A 26,739-nucleotide genomic window follows, 5' to 3' on the forward strand; every position below is an offset into this window, starting at 1 on the left:
TACCAAAAGATGGTGCAGGAAAATCAAGCACAACTTATTCTAAGCATCTTAATTGTGGAAGGCCCTTTCCTAATGAATATTTTTGAAGATATTTACATTAGTTTTTAGGGTATTGTTGCTGAAGCAGTTTGTTCTCCATAGCACAGGAGCAAAATTTAGATTAGGCCATAGGTTTTAAGTAGACAAGAGAAATAAAACCCTACACTCATTATATTCAAGGTGAGCACCAAAGCTCCAGATTTTGCCCTTTACACCAGAATCCCAAGTGTAAAGCAACTAGACTCTTTTTCTCTACAAAACAGTGTCTTAACATTTGCCTTATTTACTTCAACTGAAGGAAGATGATAGAGCCATGAAATGTTCTTCCAAAAAAAAAGCCAGGGTGGTATATTGTATAGTCAACTTGACTGGGGCCTTCATGACTTAATTAGTTAGAAAGCTCTGATGTCGTGCCTTTTATTTTCTGTTTTGCTCAGCTTTCTGGATCACCTTTTCATCTCCTATACATATTTGGGGGTTTTCTTCTGACTTACCATCCAAATTTTCTTTACTGTTTCTGAATGTAGCTTTAGGGGAGGGAAGCACGGATAAAATAAAAGAGAAGGCATGGCTTGTGGATGTTCTCTGCTTCTGATTTCCCAATCTCGGATGATGAACATTTTCTGTTATCTAGGATGACTAACACTTTCCCCTACTCCTAGAAAAAAAGCAGCTCAATATTAAAGAAAGAAAGAAGAAAGAAAGAAAGAAAGAAAGAAAGAAAGAAAGAAAGAAAGAAAGAAAGAAAGAAAGAAAAAGAAAGAAATCAAATCCTTTGGAAGAAAACAAATAATAGAGAAAACGAAACCAAGTTTCTTTACCATTTGCTCAGCATTGTTATTTGTTCATGGTAAATAAGAGGGTGGTTATTGGAAAAGATGTGTTAAATCACATTTATACAGTAGAATTGCAGAAATACAAAATTTATAAGGTATTTCTACAAGGAAGTTTTGTGGCTTGCTATCTGATCCACCCAATTCAATGCCCTGCTTAATTCTGAGGTCATTTACAGGTTTAATATGACAGGGAAATAATGGAGGAAGTCCCTGCTCTTCTACCTGAATATAGTCTGTTTTTTGGGAAATGATCATTCTTGAATTTTGACTTCCCATCTTCATCGTTTTCCTTATGTGTGTAGTACCGAAACTTCCTAGAATTATTTTGGTCCCTCTAGATCAGTGCTTCACAGATTTTAATGTATATCAGAATCAGTTTTAGAAGGCCTGTTGGGATGCTTGTGTGGCTTAGTCAGTTGAGCATCCGACTCTTGATTTCGGCTCAGGTCATGATCCCAGGGTCGTGGTACTGAGCCCTGGGTCAGGGTCCATGCTGAGTGTGGAGCCTGCTTAAGATATTCTCTTTTTCTCATGCCCCCTCTCTGTATATAAAATGAAATGAAATGAAATGAAATAAAGTAAAATGAAATGAAATAAAGTTAAAATAAAATAAAATAAAATAAAATAAAATAAAATAAAATAAAGGCTTGTTAAAATACAGATTGCTGGGCCCTACTTGCAGAGTTTCAATATGTCTGAAGGTGAGGCCTGAAAACTTGGATTTCTAACAAATTCCCAGCTGATATTGATGCTGCTGGGTCTCAAGGACCAAATTTTGAGATCCACTGTTCTAGGTTACTGCCTACTTTATAACCATGAAGACTTTAACAGATATCAGCTGCCTTCATAGGGCACAGCATACAGCTTGCATTGAAGTGGCTGTGGCTTTAATATCCAAAAGTGAACCCTTAGTTATGAGAGAATTTGTCCTACTTGCAGAGAGTAAGTGGTGTGAAGGCTATATCATTTACCTATAGGCACCTGGCAGACGCTTTTTGACTTTTAAGCAGCAGGTAGCTGGTGGGAGCTTACTTTTAGAAAAACTACTAACTGGGCTATAGAAGTAGCAATATGACATAAGGAGAATGAAACCCAATGCTTTTGATTGGTTTCTGTATCATCCTCAAAGAGGAGATTCCAAGGTTGCTTTGCCTTTAGGAGTTCTCGTTTTTCTTCTCTCCACTGCCCTGAATTATAGAACCTTTTAGGTCATACATTAGATGATATTAGAAGCTAAGTGAGTGGAATCTCATTCTAGTGTGGCAGGCTACACAGCATCATCTCTTCTGGATTTCTTGCAGTGGGAATAGTTCAAGTGAACCAACAACCACAAGCTCTACTTTTAATTGGATTCACTTACGTAGCCGTTTTAACTTTTCCTAAGTGTTTTCGTGCATTAAATTTAGTATTTACAATATTATACCCATAGTACTGTATCTGAAAGATGTAAACAGTATTTGGCAAATTTGTGTCTCTAGTCCTGTCTTTTCACTCAAACTCTGATTCTTATTTCAAATCGCCTATAGGATTTAAATGTTCATCTCTAATTCAGAATTAGAATGAATTCATTTTCTTCTGTGCAAAATTAATTTCGTTTTCCAATGTCCATCTTTGGATTGATGCAACTCCCCTTCTACCTGCCGCCGGTTCTCCAGGTTTAGAACCTTTAACTCTTTTATTCTTGTGGTTCAGTGTGTCAGCAAGTACTTTCTACATTTCCTTCGTGATTTCTGTGATTCATCCTTTCACCTTCTAACTGTTGCCACCAGGGTTCAAGCTCTCATCATGTTATGCTAGATTCTGGAACAGCTCTCTAACTGGTTTTCCTACCACCAGTTTTCTTTTCATCCCATTATAGTTTTTATTCTGATACTAAATTGTGTTTAAAATACGGTTTTGATCATGAGATCCCCTTGCTTAAGAATCCAGAGTGGTTCCTTTTTCTCGTATGCCAGCAAGGTCTTGCTCTTATCTCAGCATTCAGTGGCTTTCACAATTTGACCCTACCTCAGCTATCTAAACTATCTCTGCCGGTCTGTTTTTTTAGTTACGTAAGTCTTCGTACTTTGAAGACTTGCGAGAGACTGGTCAAGAACCCCGCTTTTCCTCTCACTTGGCCCCATGTGTTTTCTCAAGGCTGTAGCTGGGAATTTCCCAAAATCCATTAGACAGATCCTGTGGATCAGATCCTGCTTATTTTACATATGTGGTTATTCTTCTCTTATTCAAATCCTGAATCCCCAAATTCAAATTCCTTAGGGGCTAGCTTAATTCATCTCCTCCACAAAACCCACAGGACCTGTGGGCTATACCACCCAATGTGATACTTGGTCATACATCATTTTATGTCACCATTTAGTTGTGTTTATGTGTTATCTCCCTAATAAGACTATAACCCCTGGGCTGGATCAAACATAATTTTGATGTTCATCAAACACTTGCCAACTAAGAGGCCATATTTCAGGCCCATTCTGATGTGCCCATGGGGCAAGACTCCATGTGTACCCATCCCGCATCCACTCAATAGCAACATTGTGTGACTGTCCATATCTTGACAAGGAACATCTGGAAGCTATTGATCTTCCCTGTAACAAAGAGTTTGGGAAGAAATTGTAGCAGCTGCTATTTTAGTGAGAAAGATGGCTCCAGAAATAAGCCTGATAGTGTCCAGGCTAAGAATCAAACTTAGTGCCAGACAGCAACTCTGCTAGTTAGGTATTTTGCTAGGAAGGGAGTTCAGCCTCTGAAGCATTTCATGTAGGTGTGGACTCTGCAATTAGATATGCTGCTACTTTCTGAAGTAAGCCTACCTAAAGGCAAAAGTATGGCCTGATGACTGGGTGATTACTCCCGCACTGTGAGTACTCATTTATAGGCTACATGGAAGTACCCACCCGAACAAACACTATGAAGAAGCAAAAGAAAGTGCCCAGGACCTAAGTGTAGTCACTGTGTCAACAGCAATATCAGATAGGGTGATTTTTATAGAGTGGGGGGTGTGGTGGGGGGGAAGAGTCGACGCACCTGTGTTTGGTGATTCAGAAACTTGGTGACCGCATTATATGGCACCATGAAGCCACCTTATGTTCCAGCCACCCCATGGTGGCTGATGTCATATAATTACCCACCCATTTGCTAACTGGACCAAGAGGAAATGGATTGGATGAAAGCCAGAATAAGGTATACCTTGTAGCTGAGCCACAGTCAAAACCTGTGAAACCAGATGGCTTTTGGGGACTTTTTCCTATACCAGTGAAGTCATTGCCATTGTCAACCTAATAGTGGTTGGTTTTTATAGGTATCATGCATTTTTGCTTGCCTATTCCTCAGATATGTTCTCATCTGAATTTATTCAAATGAGCTCTGTAGTTCACAAATTACTAAATTATGCTATCTTAATCAGGAAAGAGTCCAGACAATTCCTGTTGGCTGAACTAGGACTGAACTTAATCCTAGACTGACTCAGCTTCTCTGTTAAAGTTGTTTGAAATTCTGATATCCCGCCAGTGACTGTTTCTAAAGAGTTCTCAGTGTGAAGTATGAATCACAAACAAATGGACTCTGGGGAGACCAAAAGCACAAGCTTTCAATGTGAATTCAGCATGCATTTACTGGTTGCCTGCTATTGTTAGGGCATTGTACTGTGTGGGAGAGAAAGAAATCTCTGCCCTCAATTTAGTAGATAAGGATGTAAAGCAGAAGGTGAAAAGTGCCACACAATAAATACAAGCAAGGTGATTGAGACATTTCAGAGGAAAAAGAGATTCTTCATGAAAGAAGTAGCATATAAACATGCCCTTGAATCTCATGGTTCGTGAGTTCGAGCCCCACATTGGGCTCACTGCTGTTAGCTCAGAGCCCGCTTTGGACCCTCTGTCCCCCTCTCTCTCTGCCCCTCCCCTGCTCACGCTCTCTCTTAAACAAAACACAGCACAACAAAATGAACAAACAGAAAAACACGCTGCCTTGAATGATAATAAGTAGCATTTTAAAAAGTGACAGGATAGGAGTAAGCCATTCCAAGAGAACAGGAGAGAAGAGTAAGACGGTTTGGTTTGGATAAGCAGTATGGTACATTTAGGAGAGAAGTGGAGATAAAGTTGAAAGGACAGAGGGGAAGAGGAAGGAATTAATACTTTTTTAGTGCAAGAGATGCTGGTACTTTAAATATGTTGTTTAATCTCTAGGAGGATCTTCTTGGGTAGGTAGTGGTATCTGAATTTTTTTTATCCATAAAGAAACCAAGACTCAAGAGGTTAGCCTCCCCACTCAAAGTTACACACATTTTTCAAGTGACAGAGCCAAAATGTGAAACCAGGTGTTCTGATTCCAAAGCCAGGGCAGAGAGGTCTGAAGCCTTGATTTGATAGGCTAAGGAGCTTGGGATTTAATTCAGAAGGCAGTGGAGAGTCGCTGATGGTATTTGAATAGGACAACAATATGATTGGTGCCGTATTTAGGAGGATTGCTCTTGCAAAGATACATGGAGAGCTTTAGAACGTTGAGAGACTGGAGACTAGTCAGAAGCCTATTGTAATGGTTCAGACTCCAGGGACATAGAGAGGTAGGTCTCCAAAGAGGAGTTTAAGTGATTGGATGCAGGATGGGGGGGGGGGGGGCGGTCATAATGACTCTGAGGTGCTCGGCCTGGGTCTCTAATGACAGTACCACTAACAAAAACAGATGAGTTACGAGAGGTTATTGGTTTAAGGTGGAGTGCAGGAAGAAGATGATATGTAGGTTTGGTATTATTGGAGTTTGAAGTACCAGAAAGACTTCAAAGAAATAATGTGTGGCAGGCATTTTATAGTGCAGGATAACTGGACTTAGGAAACAAATTTTGGAATTAGCATTGAAGATATTAGAATGAATAAGAACCCCAGAAAAAAGGTAATAGAAATCAGAGAACATATGCTTATATTTAAATGAAAGGAAGAAGAAAAGAGGAAGGCAGAGGCAACAAACAAATGAGGGACAGTCAGAGAAGTGGAAGAACTAGAACAGCATTAGGTCAGGAATAGCAGTAGGGAGGGTGTCAAGAAGGGATATTCCACAAGTCAGAAGTTAAGTCAGCGATATTTGTCTTGCTTTAGTGTCGATCCCTTTTCTTGGGGAACTGGCACCACTAGGTTCAGATATATTCTTTTTTCCTTTCTCTTTCAATTCTGTTATGGAGGAAATTAGTCAACCAGAACTGTTTCCCTATTAAAGATGTGTTTGGTGATCACATTTAAACTCGTGAGAGCTCTCAGTTTTACTGCTGGCAAAATAAAGTAAAAGTTTCAGGTCTTGACGTTTATTTCCCAAGAAGGCTTTAATAATTTTGATGCTTTTATTCCTTTACTCTGTGACTCTTTCTATGGTCAGCAACATCTCCTCTTGTTATATTTAGTACATGAAATCCATGCCCAGAATTCAGGGTTCCTGGTTGCAAGCCTAATATGCGTTGTGTTGTCTCTTCAACCTAATTTGTGAAATGGGTGGTACTAATAAAGGGAGAATAAAAGAGCTAATGAAGGATTGTAAAGCACTTTGCTAATATACAGCGCAACATCAAAGCCGATAATAGTCTTAATTCAGGGCGAATGATTCCACTAGCAAAGTAAAAATAAAAGGACAAAGGGCAGTGTTGCTTTGTACCTTGATAACAGCTACAAATCAGAAGTGCTGTTATTGATCCTCATTGCCCTGTGAACTCTCAACTCAGGAGTCTGGCTCCCCTCCCTCCTGACCCTCCAAGTACTTCCCTTACCCACTGGGTCTGGTGATGGCATCTCTCCGAATGTCCTGAGAAGTGCAAACAGGAACTTCTGTTCCACAGAGCCAACCTGATAACTGAGAAGACTCTTCTTCCATTTATCAGCACTTTGATTATCTTTTCATATCTCTCACCATCTGCGCTTAGCAAGAAAAATAAAGAGGTTTGAGCAATTAGGAAGTAACAAAGAACTCATAGTTCACAAAGCGCAAGTCAAGGGATGTTTGGAATATTTGAACATACGACCACACTTGGCGTGGGGTGGCCCTCTTACGTCCTCAGGACCAGAGCAGGCTGGAGGGCTGAGCAGGCTGCGGGGAAGCTGAAACCCATGTGGCTCCTCAACTGAAGTCTTTAAAATTCGGGCTTCAGACACTTCAACCCTAAAGAATTTAAGGATGGAGGAAAGAAATATAATTCATCTCTCATTTCATTTAAGGTAAGAAAAATGTTATTTAAATATGTTACTTCATTTAATGTTAATCTGACCCACTCAGAAAAAATATGGAGTACTATTGGGAGTTAATCAACTCTGAGTTTTTCCAGACCTTTTCCATGCAGATCACTTGCCTGGGTCCTCATAAAATCTTGGTAGGAACTGAAGTTCACCAGAGACACTCAGCCAACACCATGGCCTAAGGCCAGTGTGGCGGCCTAAGAGTTTCTTTGAATCAACACTATAGCGATAAAAAATAAATAAAACTGTTTTTAATGGTTTCTAAACGGTTCCTATCCTGAAGGAGCTTCCCATCAGATCTGGGAGATTAGGCAGAAGGGCCCAAAGGACAAGAGAACACTTCGAAAACAAAGCACGAGAATAAGTTGGTCTGCCCATTCGTTCTACATTTGCTCAGTATGTATATGCTGTGACCTGTGAATGTACATTCCCTGTGTGTTGTTGGACAAATGGGCTTGAGCCGCTTGTGTGTGTGCACATGTGTATGCATGGCTGTAGATTTACAGTTAGGCTTTAGTCTCTTGAAAGCAGGAGCCCTTTCCCTTTTTTGGCAGGGGGGCTGCTTTCTCTCCCTTAAGGCTTATGCTCAACTCAGCACATTGATACTGAGGGAAGACAATAAAAGAATAACCGAGGATGGGTTATTAAGCAGGAAGGTTTTCCTGAAAGAAGTGAGTTTTGTTCAGGGTTATGGAGGAGATTTAGGTGTGATATAAAAGGGAAGTGACCTCTCCCTTGCTAAGAGGTAAAAATACTATAAAAGCTGACTTTAAAACTTTAACTTATAGGGAGTATACAGAAGGTTTTTGAAGAGAAAGCCAAAATCTAAAAATAAGCATATCCTGATCAAATGACAAGGCAACCACCAAATTTATTTGACCTCACATCTGTTTAGTCAACATGCATGCATTTTTTTTCTTCACATCTGTGTGCCTGGCATTCTGCTAAGTGATGAATAAGGCCTAGTCCCTGACTTGAAGTAGCTCAGGATCTACGTTAGAGGGAGGAGGAAAGGACTAATATTTTATTGAAATCTAAGAATCAGGCACTCTACTGATACAACTGTAAGACGTTAAGTGTCATTTAAGAATTTTGAATAAATGTGGGGTCCCTGGGGGGCTCAGTCAGTTGAGCGTCCAGCTTTGGCTCAGGTCATGATCTCATGGGTTGTGAGTTTGAGCCTCGCATCGGGCTATCTGCTGTCAGCACAGAGCCTGCTTCCGATCCATCCTCTGTCCATCACTCTCTGCCCCTCCCTCCCTCCCCCCTCTCTCTTTCTCTCCCAAAAGTAAACATTTACAGAAAAGAAGAATTTGGAATATAACACTTCAGGGGAACAATGGGGGAAAGTGTTTAATTCTGGGGACTTAAAGCCCAGTAGGAAGAGTAGAGAAGACTAGGCTGGAAGGTTGAGGGCAAAAAGAGGGGGAGAGCTGTAGGACTTAGACGTTGGACTCTTTGGCGCCCAGGGGAAGGGGAGATGCCATTTTTCTTTTCTATGCGGAACCAAGGAGATAGGGAAAGGCCCATGAGAAGAAAGTAAAAGGAATTTATCAAAGAACCAAACTACTTTCCCAGCTCATAAATTTTTTTTTAAAGATTTGTTAAGGGCCAAGACAGTGTTTTTCTGGTTTCATTCTCTTTAACTCCTAGAACCCTGCCATAAGAGGCTACTTACATATCTTGCTCTTTAGTTCCTAGGAGCCCAGGAGATGCTGCTATTAGGAATTACTAGGGGTGCCTGGCTGGCTAAGGTGGTTAAGCATCCGACTCTGAATTTTGGCTCGGGTCATGATTTCGTGGTTTGTGAGATCGAGTCCCACATTGGCCTCTGTACTGATAGAGTGGAGCCTGCTTGAGATTCTCTCTCTGCCCCTCCCTCTGTTTATGCTGTCTCTCAAAATAAATATTAAAAAAAAAAAAAAGGAATTACTAAAATAGGGGCGCCTGGCTGGCCCAGTCAGAAAAGCACGTGACTTTTGATCTTGGGGTCGTGAGTTCAAGCCCTGTGTTGCTCATAGAGATTACTTAAAAATAAAATATTTGTGGGGAAAAAAAGAAACTACTAAAATATTCAGAGGATGCAAATACCAACTGGCACCGATGCCAAGGTATCCAGGCACTATCCACGGAGACCCAGTGAAGTGCTGAGCTCCAAATGGCAATCTCTTCTAGGCTCTCGCTACACCATCTTTCGCTTTTTCTTTTATCTCCTGCCTGGAAGGCTACACCATGGGTGGGAATAAAAATCTACTCTCCTGTTGCATCCAGGAAGCTGCCAGCAGTCTGTTTGCCTTGCTCTTTGCTGGCAAATCATTAAACAGTCCCCCCAAAGCAGGCCTCTTCCCCAGGGCCACCCCATGGACAAGGATTCAGAGCTGTGGTCAAAGGGCTGTCAGCAGTCAGGCTGGAGCCTTTGGGTTGTCTCCAACACAAGCCTCTTCTGACTGTTGCCTCTTCTGAACAGAAGCCTCCTTGGCCTGGTCTCAACCCCCAGTGGCTTCTGAGGAGAGACTCTGGGCATCTGAGTTGGCTGGTGGCTTGAATAATTTTGTCCTTCCCCTCCTAATGTAATTTCTAAGTACAACTAGGCCCATGCTCCACCCCTCCCCCTTCCCCTTTCCAATGTAAATGCAGTCTTGTGTGTTAGCTGCCCAGGAGCTGGGGCCTGGGATCAGCCCAGCAAATGCCATAACTTCCCATCACCACTCACAATGTGGCAATTAAAATCTGAGCATAGATTTAGTTGAATTGGCCCATCTGGATACAATATCTGCCCTTAAAGGACTCATAAGCACCACAGCCAGCCAGTCATAGATGACTGGAACAGAGTGTGCAGGGTAACTTGAAATCCCTACAACCCCTGAGCAGGAGACTAGCCTGAAAGACACAGAATGTGTGAAATAACCAGATTAATTTATCTATTTCACACTCTTGTGTTAAACTCACCAAACTTAGAAATACTTGGGTAGTTCTACTGGTAGTCGTGATATGCCTCTGGCATATTTAAATAAATAACCTGATTTCCTCAAATTTAATTTCTTTGGTCTTTTTTCACAAGGGCTGTCTGGTTTTAGTCTTTGGTCTTTTCAGCATTAAAATCTTGACGTCAATAATTTCTTAAAAACAATAATACTAACACTGCTTCCAGCAGATTTCTAAATTCCTACCATCATCTCTGGCATGAGTTTGGCTGCAACAAGAACAGCAAAATCATAAAGCAGACTGTGTCAAGGCTGTTTGCAAGTAGCACATTGGGTTCAGTTGGAGCACTTGTGGGAGTGCAGTTAACTACTGTAGAGTTAAGAGTTAAGGCCATCCCTAGGAGGGGCTCTAGCCAAAGCCTCTAGAGCCCCTTAATCTGGAAATTTGACGGCAAGTATTGCCCTAGCAATACTGCCACCTGTGACAAGACCTCAGCTTTTCTGCAGATGACCTCTTTTAACAAGACTTAGGTAAATGAGGGACCTCAAGTGGTGCTTCCTATAGGATGGAGGTCAGTGAAGGTGGTAGGATCTCCCTGGGACAGTGGTCACTAACTGAGCAGCAGAATTCAGCTGATATTTCAGGACATCTTTGTATAGGAGTCTTGGAGGTTTGATCCCTGAGATCCCAACCTGGTGGAGGAAAGGAGTTCAAACTTCGTGCCTGAAGCATCTTCTAAGATCTTGACCTTTGTGGGCCTGAGAACCTGGGTATCCTATTTCATAGCTTTTCTTCTAAAGAGCACTGATGTAACTAAAATGATATTTAGTGGGCTGCCACTCCTTTGTTCCTAACTTCTTGATTAGCTTCTTGGTGCCCCTATAACTAGAGGTCATTCTGGGCTGAGTCAAGACAAACTCTGTTTCTGTGTGAGAATATAATGGACAAAAATAGCTGAGATTTTTCTCCTTCTCTCTGTCTGATTATTGCCAAATAAGCTTCCTCTCTGATTATCAGTTTATTTCAAAAGCAACTTAGTTAGCTCTTTCTTCTTTCTCCTCCCCTTTTTTTTCCTGCCCATGAGTCTGCTTATGACCCTGTGAACCACCCATACATAGATGCCAAGCAGAAAAACCACACCATGGGAACCATTTTAAGGTCATGAGGTCCATCTACATCATGGAGCTTGGATATGATCTGAGATGAGGATGGGTGAATTTTTTTAAATAATTTTTTTAACATTTTTTATTTTTTATTTTTTTTAACATTTATTTTTTGAGAGACAGAGAGACAGAGCATAAGTGGGGAGGGGCAGAGAGAGAGGGAGACACAGAATCTGAAGCAGGCTCCAGACTCTGAATTGTCAGCACAGAGCCCAACATGGGGCTCGAACCCATGTGCCTTGAGATCATGACCTGAGCTGAAGTCAGACCCTTAACCGACTGAGCCACCTAGGTGCCCCAGAGGATAGGTAAATTTTAAAATTGAAGAATGAAGTCTTTAATGTGGAGCAAGACAGGGAAATTGCAGTCTGGCTGAATGACCATTATTTGGGTCCAAGCTTTTGTGAACTCTAATTTCAGGACACACCTTTCTCATCCTAAACAAACATGGACTATTCACTGGGAAAGCATCTCTGAGCAGTGTCTGGATCTGGCTGCCTTTGTTGTGGCTAGGAGAAGAGATGAGATAGGCCCTAGGAGAGAGGAAGGAAGCTGAGGCTGCCGGGAAGAAAGAGCCTAGGCCTGGAGGGAAAATGAGCAGACAGACCTTGCTTCTGTCCTGTTGCTAAGAATGATTCAAGTTTGAGCATTCTAGAAATGGAGGTCGTGAAGCCTTTCATCCATTCACCGCAGTACTCAGCAATGTTTGTTGTACCACACAGAATACCTCCCATTGCATGTACCTGGAGGTGGCATGCCAGGGTAAACAGGGTACTGGGATTGAATTCTGGAGACCTCCAGGATTTAACTAGCTGTGTAACCATGGGCAGCCTGTGACTTGAGTCTCAGGTTCCTCATCTGTAAAAAAGGAAGTGTTGAAGGGCCCTTACAGGTATGAACCAGGCTCAGCTGTTAGCAAATCACATCTCTTTGTAAACTGTATGGCAGCTGGATTCAAATGAAATTTTATTCATTATTCCAGCAAAGACCAAGGGCCTCCAAAATGCAAAGCCTGAGACTAGACTTTTGATGAGCTCATTTCCCCCCCTCAGCCTTTGTCCCCCTGCTTCCTGTTGGAAGCTGGCACATCATTTCAGTTCTTCTCTTCTCAGCACTCTTGCTCACCAGCACACCTGTCCACTGGGGAGGTCTTCTGGATCCAGTGAGAAACACTGGAGGCCTCTGTCACCCATCCTCTCTCTGTCAGTCCACTCTCATCAGGGGGCCCAAGGTTGTGCTGCTCTAGCCCCACCAATATTATTTTCCTTCGTACCTTAAAAAAATTACACAATCAAGCAGGAATACATTTTCCTTATAAAAAAAAATTAACAGAATAAAGGGAAACTCCTTTTGACAATTTCCCCAGCCTCCCAACTTAATTCAGTAGGAAAGTCAGTCATCCCAAAGACAGTGACAGGCTGAGGTAAGGAAGAGAATGAGGTCTTGAGGTTTCCAAATCCAAGCCTAAACAATCACCAGTAGGGCCTAACCTGCGGATGTGAGCTGGACCTCTTTCAATAAAAAGGACAAAGTGCCCAAACTGGGCTTCAGAGGCTATTTCAGTGCTGCAGGCAGGAAGCAGCAACTTCAGGCTGTTCTGTTTTTCCCAACTCCCGAGCTGTAGGAGCTTGACTTTATGATGCTGGTGTGTCCCGGTGCTGGAGATAAGAGTCAGGTGGTTCTAAGTTCAGGTAATGGAGGTTGCATAGGAGAGATGGATTATAAAATCTGAAAAGAGGAAATGGGGGGAAAGGTGCCTTTGATGCCTGGCCAGTATTCCTGATTACAAAGGCAAAGTTGTAGCAGGCAGTAAAGTTACCTGTCCAAGGCCTGGGTGAAGGTCCGTATGTGGAATCAGAGAACTAAGAGATTATTGCAGCAGAGGTGGGGGGGGGAGGAGGGTGGCTGGAAACAAGAGACAGTAGAGAGTTGCTTGCAAAAGCACACGCCCCAAGATGAGGAGATGCCGTGGATAAAGAAAGACCAGCATTAAGTTTGGGGCTCAGTTGAGCCCTGGAATGCCCTTTGTGAGGAGGTAATGAGATCACATGGCTTCCTTCATGGGAAGGAGGCGGGCTGAGAACTGGAAGAGCTTGTTCAGTGGGGTTTGGAGGGCTGAGCACAGGGGGGAAGTGACCGTGGATAATGAGCTGTCCCAGACTGCGCCTTGTAGAACACTGGCATTCAGAAGCACTGTTGACAATCGCCAAGGGAGTAGCAGTCAGAAGAAGGTCTTTGTCCCTTCCAGCAATAAGGAGGGATTTTATTATTGCAAATACGATAATAAAACAATGACCGTTTAATGAGCACTTATTGAGTGTCGGGTTCTGTGTGCTAGGTACTTATTATATCCATTATCTCCAGTCTTCATGATAATCATCCTATTCTGTAGGTGAAGAATATGAGGCTCAGAAAGCCTAGGTAACCTGTCCAAGGTCACACAGGCGAATGATGGAGTCAGAATTTGAGCCTTAGGTCTATTTTAGAAGGGAGAGGGAAAATCAGAACAAATAAGTTAAAGGAGGAGGACAGAGACCTAGAGACCAGATCCATCCGAAAATATGAAGTGGCAAATAACACATGCCACTAAAAGGACAGTATTCACGTCTTTACACAGGCATGGAAACTATGTGTGCAAAGCTGAGTTCTCAACCAGAGTGGCCTGGACCCTGAAAGCAAGCTCAGGCTCCTTTTAATTTGCCCCTGAAGGCAGTGTCTGGAACAGGGGCATCCCATCTCCTGACTTTTCAGGAAGTCACAGATAGCCAGTCCTTAAGCCCCTCCAGTTTTCAGGGGCTCTCCCCAACCACACCCTCCCTGAATCCTACCAGTCAACTCCCTTGGCTCTCTCCTGGTGTCCTGAGAGGACAGGTGACATCTCCTTATTAGGAGACCTTGCATCCTAAGGAGGCAGGTACATTTGGATCTGTTTTCTCTCAGGGGCCATCTCCCTAGCTAGAATTCCCTGCAGGAGGGAGCAAAGACAGCCTGTGGTACACCCAAGGAAGACTAAAACTGCCTTGCTAGGTAATGAGCAGTGTCCTGGCTGAATGGTCTTCTTCTTTTTTTTTTTTTTTCTTGGTTTTGTTTCTAATCTGAGCATACTTGCAAAGTCTTACTGTAAAAGAGTCCAACCATACAAAAGTGCAGTGAGTATGGTTTTCATACCACAATACAACTATACAAGAAATAGGTTTTCTTGAGAGCTTCCCCTCACAGAGCAGCCAAAACAGAAATATCTAAGACACCCCTCTGATATTTGTCGACACTGGTCACCACAAATACGCTCATTGTTCAAGCCCAAGTGTTCCCTTGAAATCCATGTAGGCACATCATCTTCACCAGGGTCCAGGCTTCTGGGGTCTACTCCTTCTGGGGCACAGTCTGGAGATTCCCACATCTTGGCATATCCCCAGATTCCTCCCCCCATTCCCCCAGGATTCCAGGGACTCTAATGGCCCCTGCCCTATCCCCCATACACACTCCTTTCTGTCTTCGGGACACTCACATTTTCCTCAAGGAATTCAATCTTTCACAAAAGCCAGGAAGATAGGTCTTTAGCATCACTTGTTTTGGGTAAATGCCCCTGAGGCAGGGAAATAGGAGAGGCTCTCTCGGAGTGGCAGGAGAGAAAAGATACAAAATATAAATAGCTCTCATTCTTTTCTGTTCTTCCACAACAGCAAAAAAGCAAAACTCAAATTAATATCTCAATATATCATTCTATGATTGAAATGTTCAAAGCAAACCACCAAAGTCTCTCTTCACTATCTCCTCGCTAAATCCTCTCTCAAAGCCATTGTTACCAGAATTTTGGTGTGCATTGTGTTGCCTTTAGAGTTAACTGTCAGCTATCTGGTTGTAGACCGTCGATATTTAATAAAAAAAATATTGATCCGGATACCTACTGTGTGGCAGGCACTGAAGGGGCGGTGGAGGTGAGTTATATATAGCCTGGGAAGAGAGGGAAGTAAGCAAACAACTGAAATACCACTGCATAAGTCGTGATGGGGGAATACAGGGTGCTAAGAGGGCCCAGAGCAGGGGCCTCTGACCTATCCTGACAGAGCAGCAAATGCCAGAAGTGTTTGGAGACATGAAACACGTTATTTCTGGACCATGGGTTTCAAGGGGGGAGAAGAAGTATGGGAAGGGAATGGGAAGCCATGGGGCAAGGTGTATAGGCATGAGCCCAGAGCAGGCAGAGCCTTTTAAGCTGTCTTTATAAATACAGACTTTATTCCAAGAGCTATAAGAAGCTTTTTAAGAGCTTAATGTGGAAGAGTGACGCACTCAAGTTAGCATTGTAGATCACTCTGGCTTCAGTGTGTAGAACTGAGAGGGGTGAAATGCCCCCAGTTATTTGGAATAACTGTGTTCCCAGTAAATTGGAACAGCAATGATGGTGGCCTATATTAGAGTAGCCAGAGTGGAAACGGAGGAAAGAGGACAAATAAGAGACATGTTTAGGAGATAGAATTGTTAGAAGCTGGTGATTGGTGGCTGTTGCTGGTGGGAGTAGGGGTGAAGGAAACGGAGGAGGCTAGGTGGAAAACATCTGTTTTGGGGAGTAGGTAGATAGCGATTCCCTAAAATAGGGAACACTGGAGGAGCAGTTTTGAGGGATAATATGATTAGTTCAATTTTGAACATGCTGAGTTTGAGATGTCTCATTTAAAGCTCTTCATGTGCCTGAGTGGCTCAGTCGGTTGAGCGTTTGACTTCAACTCAGGTCATGATCTCGCGGTTCGTGAGTTCGAGCCCCGTGTCAGGCTCTGTGCTGACAGCTCAGAGCCTGGAGCCTGCTTTGGATTCTGTGTTTCTCTGTCTCTCTGTCCCTTCCCTGCTCACGCTCTGACTCACTCTCTCTCTCTCTCTCAAAAATAAACATTAAAGGAGAAAACAGTATAAAGTTGTTCATGCAGAAATGTCCAAGCCCTACCTGTTGGGCATAAAGGTCTGGAACTCATGAGAGGTCTGGGCTGCACATGTGTAATCAATGACCTCTGTATGGAAACCAAAGCTATTCACTGGTTGGAGTCACGTAGGGGGTGCATGGAGGGTAAAAAGAGAGGAGGGCCTAGGACAGAATCCAATATTTCAGGGATTTGTTTAGGAATGTAAAATTAAGATGGTAAGTTTTCTTGGTCATGAGTTGGGGGAGGCATCGTGTTTTCAAAGTAAAATGGGAAATATTCTTAGTTTATTATTATTATTATTATTATTATTATTATTATTATTTATTTTTACTTTATCCTACTTCTTCCATTTCTTCTGATCTCAGCTGTGTAATTCTGGACATGTTACCCTTTTTTTTTTAAGTTTTTATTTAAATTCTAGTTAGTTAACATATAATGTAATATTAGTTTCAGGTGTACAATATAGTGATTCAACACTTCCATACACACCTGATAAGTGCATTTCTTAATCCCCATCACCTATTTAACCCATCCCCCCAACCACCTCCCCTCTGGTTACCGGTTTATTCTCTATGGTTAAACTATAGAATTTATTTCTCAGTTTGCCTCTCTCTCTTTTTTCCTCCCTTTGCTCATTTGTTTTGTTTCTTAAATTCCACATGGGTGAAATCATATGGTATTTGTCTTTCTCTGACTGAATTATTTCACTTAGCATAATACTCTCTAGCTCTATCCATTTCATTGTGAATGGCAAGATTCCATTCTTTTTTATGGCTGAATAATATTCCATTGTATATATATATATATATATATATATATATATATATACACACACACACACACACACACACACACACACACACACCACAGCTTCTTTATCCATTCATCAATTAATGGACACTTGGGCTGTTTCCATAATTTGGCTATTGTAGATAATGCTGCTATAAGCATCAGGGTGCATGGATCCCTTTGAATTAGTATTTTTGTATTCTTTGGGTAAATACCTAGTAGTGCAATTGCTATATTGTTGGATAGTTCTATTCTTAACTTTTTGAGGAACTCCCATACTGTTTTCCAGAGAGGCTGCACCAGCTTGCATTCCCACTAACAGTGTAAGAGTGTTCCCCTTTCTCTGCATCCTTGCCAACACCTTTTGTTTCTTGTGTTGTTGATTTCAGCCATTCTGACAGGTATGAGGTGATTTCTCATTGTAGTTTTGATTTGAATTTTCCTGATGGTAAGTGATGATGAGCATTTTTTCATGTATCTCTTGGCCATCTGTATGTCTTATTTGGAAAAATGTCCATTTGTATCTTCTGTCCATTTTTAAAAATTAGATTGTTCACTTTTTTGGGGGGTGTTGAGTTATATAAATTCTTTATATATTTTAGATACTAACCCTTTATTGGATATGTTGTTTGCAAATATCTACTCCCATTCTGCTAGATTGCCATTTAGTTTCATTGATTGTTTCCTTCACTGTGCAGAAGCTTTTTATTTTGATGTAGTCCCAATAGTTTATTTTTGCTTTTGTTTCTCTTGCCTCAGAGATCTGTCTAGAAAGAAGTTGCTGCCTGTGCTCTCTTCTAGGATTTTTATAATTTCAGGTCTTACATTTAGATCTGTAATCCATTTTGAATTTATTTTTATATATGGTGTAAGAAAGTGGGGTCCAATTTCATTCTTCTGCATGTCGCTGTCCAGTTTTTCCAACACCATTTGTTGGAGAAACATTCTTTTTCCCGCTGGATATTCTTTCCTGCTTTGTCAAAGATGAACTGACCATATAATTGTGGGTTTATTTCTGGGGTTTCTATTCTGTTCCATTGATTTATGTGTATGTGTGTGTGTGTGTGTGTGTGTGAGAGAGAGAGAGAGAGAGAGAGAGAGAGAGAGAGAGAGAGCCTGTGCCAGTACCATACTGTCTTGATGACTACAGCTTTGTAATGTAGCTCGAGGTCCGGAATTGTGATGCTTCCAGCTTTGTTTTTCTTTTTCAAGGTTGCTTTGTGTATTCGGGGTCTTCCATACAAATTTTAGGATTGTTTGTCCTAGTTCTGTGAAGAATGCTGTTGATACTTTGATAGAGATTGCATTAAGTGTATAGATTGCTTTGGATAGTATAGACATTTTAACAATACTTACTCTTCCAATCTATGACCATGGAATGTCTTTCCATTTCTTTGTGTTGTCTTCAATGTCCTTCATCAGGATTTTGTCGTTTTCAGAGTACAGATCTTTGTCTTCTTTGGTTAGGTTTATTCTTAGGTATCTTATTGTTTTTGGCACAATTGTAAATGAGATTGATTTCTTAATTTTTCTTTCTGCTGCTTCATTATTGGTGTATAGAAATACAATAGATTTCCATACATTGATTTTGTATCCTACGACTTTACTGAATTTGTGTACCAGTTCTAGCACTTTTTTGGTGGAGTCTTTTGAGTTTTTTATATGTAGTATCATATCATATGCAAATAGTGAAAGTTTTACTTCTATCTTGTCAGTTACTTAACCGCTTAATGCCTCAGTTTCTTCATCTTTAAAATGGAGACAATAGTAGTTTCTACCTTAACATAGCGTTGTTACGAGAATGGAAAGAATTAATACACAAAAGTGCTTAGACTCATCACTGGCCCACTGTATTTACTCAATAAATGTAAACTAGCATTATCATCATCCCCATTAGCTTGGACAATGGAGGGTTGACTCTGGGTTCATTTTGAGTTACAGGACTCCAGAGGCTGGAGTCAGATAGAGCTGGGTTCTAATCTTGTGTGACCTTAACTTCCCTGTGCCTTAAGCCTCTTTCTCTTCTTTAAATGGGAATGATCACACCTACCTCATAGTGAGATAACATCTAGAGGGCCTGGCAGGCAAGAGGTGTTTATTAATGGTTAATTTCCTCCCCCTCCCTCTTCTATAGTCCCTTCAGGATCAGGGAAGTCTGGTGACTCTGACACCAAGTTTTTTCTCCTGCATCACCTCAGAGGCATCCTACAATATAGCACTGCTTGTATATGCTGGTTCCCCCTGCGAGGGCCTGGGGGCAGAGTGGTGGTTAAATATTTGCAAATCTTTCTGTAAAGACAACTCTTGGGGCTCCTGAGTGGCTCAGTCAGTTGAGCATCCGACTCTTGATTTCAGCTCAGGTCAGAATCCCAGGGCTATGGATGGAGCCCCATATTGGGGTCCATGCTGAGCATGGAGGCTGCTTAAGGTTCTCTCTCCCTCTCCATCTGCCCCTCTCACCAGCTCACGTGTGCTCTCCCTCTCTCTCAATTTAAAAAAAAAAAGAATAAGGAAAAGAAAAGTTAAAAAAAAGAAGACAACTCTTCTCTGAAGTGACTTCCCCCCTCACTTGACACTCTAATCAGTGAGAGGCACGTTGGAATTATCTGGAGAAAGCTGGACTGTGGGTAGTGGTAGGGGAGCAAGCAGAGCAATAGAGTCCCATGGCTACGATTTGTAGTTCCTGAAGATCTCACATCTTTTGTTCTATTGGAACAGCTGACTTCTGACTCCTTACCACTCTAGACAGTCTTCTCTCATCACCAGGGAGACCTTTCTCAAACGCAAATCTGCAGTCTTTCCTCCTTGGTCTGGTGCTTGCCAACCTTTCTGGCCTCATCTCCTGCCTTCCCCTCCACACCAGACCTAAATGCCTGCAGCCCCTCCTTGCCCTCTGCCTGTGCCTCCATGCCTGGGCACAGGTTGCTTCCTCTGCCAGGAATGTACCTTCCCCCTTCCTGCAGATCCAGTGGGTGAACACATATCTACTCAGTACCCAAGGACTCACTAAAGTCACTCTGCTCTCCTACATGGGATACTTAGTCCCCTCTCCTTGAGCCCTCCCACAGCATCACAACATCACAATACAATGTGTTTGTACACTTGTCTTCTGAGCTTCGTTAAGGCAAAGAGCCTATCTTATTTATTGTTGACTCCCCAACTCATTGTACAGTGCATGGCAACAAGGAGGCCCTCCTTGTTGAAGAAATGAATGGATGCATGGTTGGGCAAATGGTTGAATTTGCATGGTTGGGCATGGTTGAATGTTGAAGAAATGAAGAATGAAGAAATGAATGGATGCATGGTTGGGCAAATGGGCAGATGGACAGACTAATGGAACTTGTTGAGACAGGAGCTACAGCTTCAGTAAAGTGAGAACAACCCCTAATCTGGGCCCTGACCCTTTTCTGAGGGGGGTTGGGGTGCACATAGCATTTCTTCCACACTAAACTTTGACGACTACCAGAGTAATTCTCCTTAAATTCTGGGAGCAAGAATGGAACTCCCTCTCATTTCAACTCCCCCTGCCCAAAGATTTGTATTCACAAGGATAGAATTCAAAGCAGGGTGGTGCTTGTTTTTGAGAACCTACTATGTTCAAGGGACTGCAGTGACATGGTGAGAAGAAATAGCATGGAAATGCTTTCAAAAATGACTGTGCTTTTATTTGTTTGTATATTTTTAAAGATTTTATTTTTAAGTAATCCCACACCCAATGTGGGCCTCGAACTCACAACCCCGAGATCAAGAGTCACACACTCTCCACCAAATGAGGCACCCCCAAAAAATGACTGTGCTTTTTAAATCCATCATCAGCACCAACATCTTCATGAATTCAAAATGCTCTCTGGTTCGTCTGATGGTTCTTTCTGGAAGTCCTTTAGACTTCAGCGGCAGTGGAGAAGAAGTATGGGCACCTCCCTCATACAAAATCCCCTTGTTTGCAGGATACACTGGGTTTCCACCACATAGGAACCTCCGGCCCATAGGATTATCTAGGGCCAGATAAGTACTTCTTTTTTCATAGCACAATGGGAAGATTAGTTTCAAGTGGGTATTCGAATCATTTTGAGTGACAAGTGAGTATATAGAAGGACATTCTTGTCCTCTGATGGGGGATTCTCTGGTCTGTTAGCACACTTTGGGCCCAGTTCCCCCTGAGCCATTGCTCTGCACCAGCTAGGCTAAGGGCACAGGGTCTTGGACTGACCCTGCCACACCCTCAGAACATGTGCTGGCTCACCTCCACTGCATAATTCCCGGGGAAAGGATGAGCTCCTAGGAAGTGTGATGTTCAAGGCTCTTAGCCAAGGCTTATCCCCAGATAGTGTCTTCTCCCTGCTTCATCTCAGGATGGGCCCAGGGCAGGGGCAAAGGGAGATATTGAGAAGATCAGGGAAACACAGAGTGAGTAGACCCAAGCCACAGGAAAGATGGGGATGTCAGTGGGCATCCCAAGGAGGCAGGAGGCACCCGGCAGCACCCAGCACTGCCCTGGGAGAGCATGGAGGGAAGGCAAGATTCTGAAGGCACTGATATGGGCTCTTAGCCTGGGGTTTTAGAGCAGGTGAAAGAAGTAGGAGGTGAGAGAGTCTGTGGCAGTTTGAGGGTTGTTGGGGCAGATTTGCAGCAGTCTCTTCATTGAGGTTCCCCCTTTTGGGCACCCCTCGTGCCTACCTGCACCCCACTTCCATGTATCCTTGGCCCTGGTGGCCCTGAAATGACAACTGATGCTTACTAGCTTCCTCTGAGGCAATTTAGTAAGAAGGCCCATTAAGGAGGACACTTGGGATGAACACTGGGAGTTATATGTAGGGGATGAATCACTGGATTCTACTCCTGAAATCATTATTGCACTATATGCTAACTAACTTGGATGCAAATTAAAATGAAAGAATGAAAGAAAGAAAGAAAGAAAGAAAGAAAGAAAGAAAGAAAGAAAGAGAAAGAAAAAGAAAAAATAAGAAGGCTGATTGTTTCATAGCACTAGGAGACCTGCCTGGTCCCTGCCTGGAACAGTGGGGAAGTACTTGGCTCCCACAGCTTACTCCTGCTCCCTAGAGCCTCCCTAACCTCTCTCTCTCCCTCTCTCTACAGTCCCACCCCCTGTACCTGTGCAATGCCAGCGATGACGACAATCTGGAGCCTGGATTCATCAGCATTGTCAAGCTGGAGAGTCCCCAACGGGCCCCGCGCCCCTGCCTGTCACTGGCCAGCAAGGTAGGTTCACACTTGACCTCCACACACTCTGAACTTCACCCAGCTCCAGGCTGTGAGAGGGCCCTTTGTTCTCTGTCCCCTTCTCACCTAGGAGAGATGTGTCCAATTTGCTCTGGTTTTCCTCATTCATGACTGGTTTGAGAGGGGTGGAAATTCAGGCCTCCATCCTTTCCCCACCAACCATCATCCACCAGCAGAACCTCTGACTGTCATCTAAGGCAGGTGCCCCACCCCATATCCTCCCCCATCACCTGGAAATTCTTAAACCCCTTCCCCTAACCAGCATCAGGGCAAAGAGGCGGTCAGTTGAAGGGCTTTTCCATCTTTCAGAAACATTGACTGAGCATATGCAAGAATAGCAGAAACAGAAGCCATGTTTCCTTAAAAAGTTCACATTCTTGGGGCGCCTGGTTAGTAGGTTAAACACCAGATTCTTGATTTTGGCTCAGATCATGATCTCAGGGTTCATGAGATTGAGCCCCATGTTGGGCTCTGCACCGAAAGTGAGGAGCCTGCTTGGGATTCTCTCTCTCCCACTATTTCTGCCCCTCCCTTGCTCACGAGCACACACATGCTCTCTCTCCTTCTCTCTCTCAAATCAAATAAACATTAAAAAAAAGTTCACATTCTTCCTCTAAGATTGCAAACCGGTGGCTCCACATTTCCAGAGGGCATCATTGGCTGGAGCTGGTGGCAGTTGCCAGGTTTCCACCATCGTGGACTGTCTGGTTTGCCATGCTGCTCACTGGCCTGCTACCTCTAAGGTCCTGTGAACATTTGTATTTGTTCTGCTCTAATGTTAGTTACTGTTTTCTGTGTGCTGACCATGTGCCACATGGGACAGATTCTTTATACATCATCCCCTTTATTTTGCATGACAATCAGGAAAGCTAGACATTTTATTCTCTATTTGACATGTGAAGCAAGTGAGGGTCAGAAAACTTAAGTAACTGGGGCACATGGCTGGCTCAGTTAGAGGAGCATGTGACTTTTGTTTTAATGTTTTTTAAAATTTATTTTTAAGAGAGAGAGAGAAAGAGTGCAAGCCAGGGAGGGGCAGAGAGAGAGGGAGACACAGAATCTGAGGTAGGCTCCAGGCTCTGAGCTGTCAGCACAGAGCCTGATGCAGGGCTCAAACTCACGAACTCGGAGATCATGACCTGAGCTGAAGTTGGACTTAACCAACTTAACCGACTGAGCCACCCAAGTGTCCCAGAGGAGCATGTGACTCTTGATCTCAGGGTTGTGATTTCGAGTCCCACATTGGGTGTAGACATTACTAAAAAGTAAATAAATAAACTAAAAAAGAAAAAGAAAAAAAAAAACTTAACTTGCCAGGGTGACCCAGCTGGGAAGGGGTGGAGCTGTGATTTGAACTGAGCCTTGTCTAGTTCTCAAACCTGGGCTTTTAATCTCTCTGCTCTGTTGCCTCCCATTTTGGCTAGGAACACTGAAAGCATGAGAAAAGATTCTCCTGGTGGCATAAGCCAGAGCATAGTTAGATTCTGTGTGGCACAGTCAGGTGGATTTGGTGGAAGGGGTCCAGCTCCCCGGTGTGGGGAAAGAGGACGGTGACAGTCCCAACCAGTGTGCCCGCTGATTGTACTCAGGCCCAGACTCTCCCTGGTTTCCAGATCCTACTGAGGGCTATTTCCTGAGCCATGAGTCTCAAGGAAACAGCCTGGGCTCTTACCTGGTCCCATGGAGGGGGAAAGATGTGGGCGGGGTTCTGATTGTGGCACCCACAGGTGGGTGGAGATATTCTCCCAGCCCAGGCCACGCTGATGCAGAAGAGGGCTACGAAGGAGGTGGGCGGTCGGGGCCAGCACACGTGGAGGATCTGGAGAGTGTTGTCTCTGTGTAAGACTGGGCAGGTCCTTAATGGCAGCAGAATTTTGTTAGGTTGAAGGTACCCTGCTTTGGGCTATTTCACTTCCCTTGCTTTACAGAATATGGGCAAATGTCATTCATTTGCTCATTTGGTAGATGAGTGCCTAGTGTTACGTGGTATGAATGTGAGTGTGGAGTGTGTGTGAGTGGGTGTGAGTGTGTGTATGTGTGTGTGTGAGTGAGTGTGAGTGTGTGAGATACAGAGGTGGGAGAGGAGAGAAAGATGGGAGAGGAAGGGCTCAGAGATGCTCTGCTGTTCTTCTAAAACAGTGTATGCATTTCACACACATGTGAACACTGGGCAACGTGGCAGGACATTGTCCACATAGGAGGTTTTCTTCTCGCCCCCTGGAGGATCACAGTGCTGTGGGAGGAATAAGTCCTGTGCACAGACACTAGGAAACAAGGAACGTGTGGTCGGTGCTCTTTTTAACCTTATTGGGCCACCACCATAAAATGGGACTTTTATTTTCTACCCCAGTGGTCGTTGTGAGGATGAAAATGATGTCTGTCAGCTACCAAATAGTGCCTGAGCTAAAATGCACAAAGGAACAAAAAGCCATTAGGGGTTTAGAAGAGGCACTTTGGCTGCTGCCCTAGGACCTGTTTTTCTTCCACAGTCTTTGTGGTCACTGCTCATGCTTCCTCCTCCTTCACTAGCTGCTCAGCTTCTCCATACCTGGCTTCTCCCCCACCTCAGTGGGACAGGATGGCTCTAGCCCCACATTCTCCAACTGGTCAGGTCAAGGCTTCCCTTGGGTTTCATCCTTTGACCTGACCAAGCAGCTCCTACCTGAGATCTGCTGGCTCAAAGGAGGTCTGTGAGGGTAGTAATGGAGGTCTTTGAGCTACTTCCAATGTTTCATAAGTCCCACAAGCTTAACTAAAATATTTGTATGTTGCTTTTGGTTACAAGTTATCTCATAGGAACATGAATTGTACATAATGAATTCAGTTAGTTTGGTAAAATGTTAAAAAAACATATGGTTCCCAGAAGCCAGAGGGGAAAGGTGGGTTTTAGTGATAAAAGTTTGAGAAATGCTAACCTCAATCAGCTCTGGAATATCCATCAATAGTAGTGGTGTCATCACCATCAACAGAGCTGGGGCTCTTGAGACCCAGACAGCCCTGGGTCTGAAGCCTGCCATCTCCACTGCTCCTCAGTGTGACCTAGACATTTTAGCTCGCCTCTCTGGGCCCCTGTTTCCTCATCTGTAAAAGGGGAATAATAATGGGACTTATATCATACAGTAGTTATGAGGATTTAATGAGACAGTACAGATGGAAGCTCTTATGGAAGCTCCATAAGACAGTACAGATGGAAGCTCCCATGCTAAGCACATAGTAATCACTGAATAAATGATTGCAATTACCACTGTTGTCATCACTGGCATCATCATCCTATGCTTTTAACAAGATTGGGGTTTTTCTTTCATTCTTGCCTCTCTTGATCTTCTCTGAAACCCTCACCATAATTTTTCTGGACTCATCCATTCTTGTCACCACCACCGACTCCCTCCCCCTATCCAGTCATCCAACTTGGTTTCTGTTTCTCTATTAGCAACTCCACAGCCATCCTTATGATTACCCAGGCCCTTATCACCTCATGCCTGGACTAGATCAGTGGTCTGATCAGCTGTGTGGCCCTAGGCAAGTTGTTCAGTCTCTCTGAGCCTCAGTTTCCTCAACTCAAAACTGGATAATTGTCTTATAGAGTTTTTGTGGAGAGTGAAGGAAATCACATACCCAAAGCATATAGTAATAGCTGATATAACAATAACTAATACTTAGGGGACACTTACTATGTGCTGGGTACTAGCATAAAGCTTTGCATGGATTAACTTATACAGCCCACAAAACAACCCTGTGAAGTAGGGCCTATTATAATCCCCAGTTTACAGAAAGGAAAACGGAGGCACACAGCAGTTAAGTACCATACCCAAAGTCTAACAGCTAATAGTTGGTGGCATATTCGGGACTCAAACCTGAGCAGTCTGGGCAGAGTGGGTCTCAGTAAAGGTTAGTATCCCTTCTACTTCCTCCTACCCTTGCTTTCAAGCCCAGATGAATTCCACCTCTTCTAGTGAATCTTTCCTGACTGGCTCAGCCCAGCTAGCCTATTATGGAGGGATGCCTCTTTTCTGGCACACTGCCGGGGTCTCTGTCCATGCCAGGTTTCAGGGAGGTGCTTTGTGGGGAGGGGGAAACCAAGGCTCTTTCTTAACCCCACCCCCATCCTCAAACTCAGCTGAGTCTTATCTGTTTTGTGTATTGAAGATTTGCGTCAGATTGTGTGTGTGTGTGTGTGTGTGTGTGTGTGTGTGTGTGTGTGGTGGGGGATGGGCTTTCTGCAGTGAAAAAAGGTTTGAAAACTACTGGTCTATTTCATTCATTTGTACTCTGGAATGTTATCAGCATTATATTATGGATAGGTCTTTGGATATATTATGGATATGTACATATGGATATGTACAACTAGATAATGAGCTGTTCTAGAGGGCTTGGCCTTCCCTGGCTTGGTGCCCTGGCCACAGTAGGTACCTAGCCAATCTTTGATGAGGAGATTACAGAGACTGTCACTGTGTCTGGAGAGGAAAACCTACAGCCCAGAGAGGTACAGAGGGTAGTGTACGAGTCCTAGAGTGTACTAGTCCTGGTTGCTAGAGGCCGTGGGCAGCTTTGTTTGCTGCCCCTAGAGAGATGGCTGACTCTTTGCAGCCCCAAAAGAGATCTCTGGGTAATT

The 26,739-nt window shown here is 43.3% G+C and overlaps 1 protein-coding gene across 1 annotated transcript in view; it reads left to right on the forward strand.

Moving 5' to 3' along the window:
• RNF43 (ring finger protein 43) overlaps nucleotides 1-26,739 on the forward strand; it is a 64,009-nt gene that overhangs the window by 25,994 nt on the left and 11,276 nt on the right. Inside the window, exon 2 of the mRNA XM_025917849.2 lies at nucleotides 21,984-22,106. Within this exon, the coding sequence (XP_025773634.1) occupies nucleotides 21,984-22,106 (123 nt within the window). The remainder of the gene's footprint in view (nucleotides 1-21,983; nucleotides 22,107-26,739) is intronic.

Source organism: Puma concolor, chromosome E1 (assembly GCF_028749965.1).
Source record: "Puma concolor isolate L17-30 chromosome E1, mPumCon1.1.hap2, whole genome shotgun sequence".
NCBI classification, from domain to species: domain Eukaryota; kingdom Metazoa; phylum Chordata; class Mammalia; order Carnivora; family Felidae; genus Puma; species Puma concolor.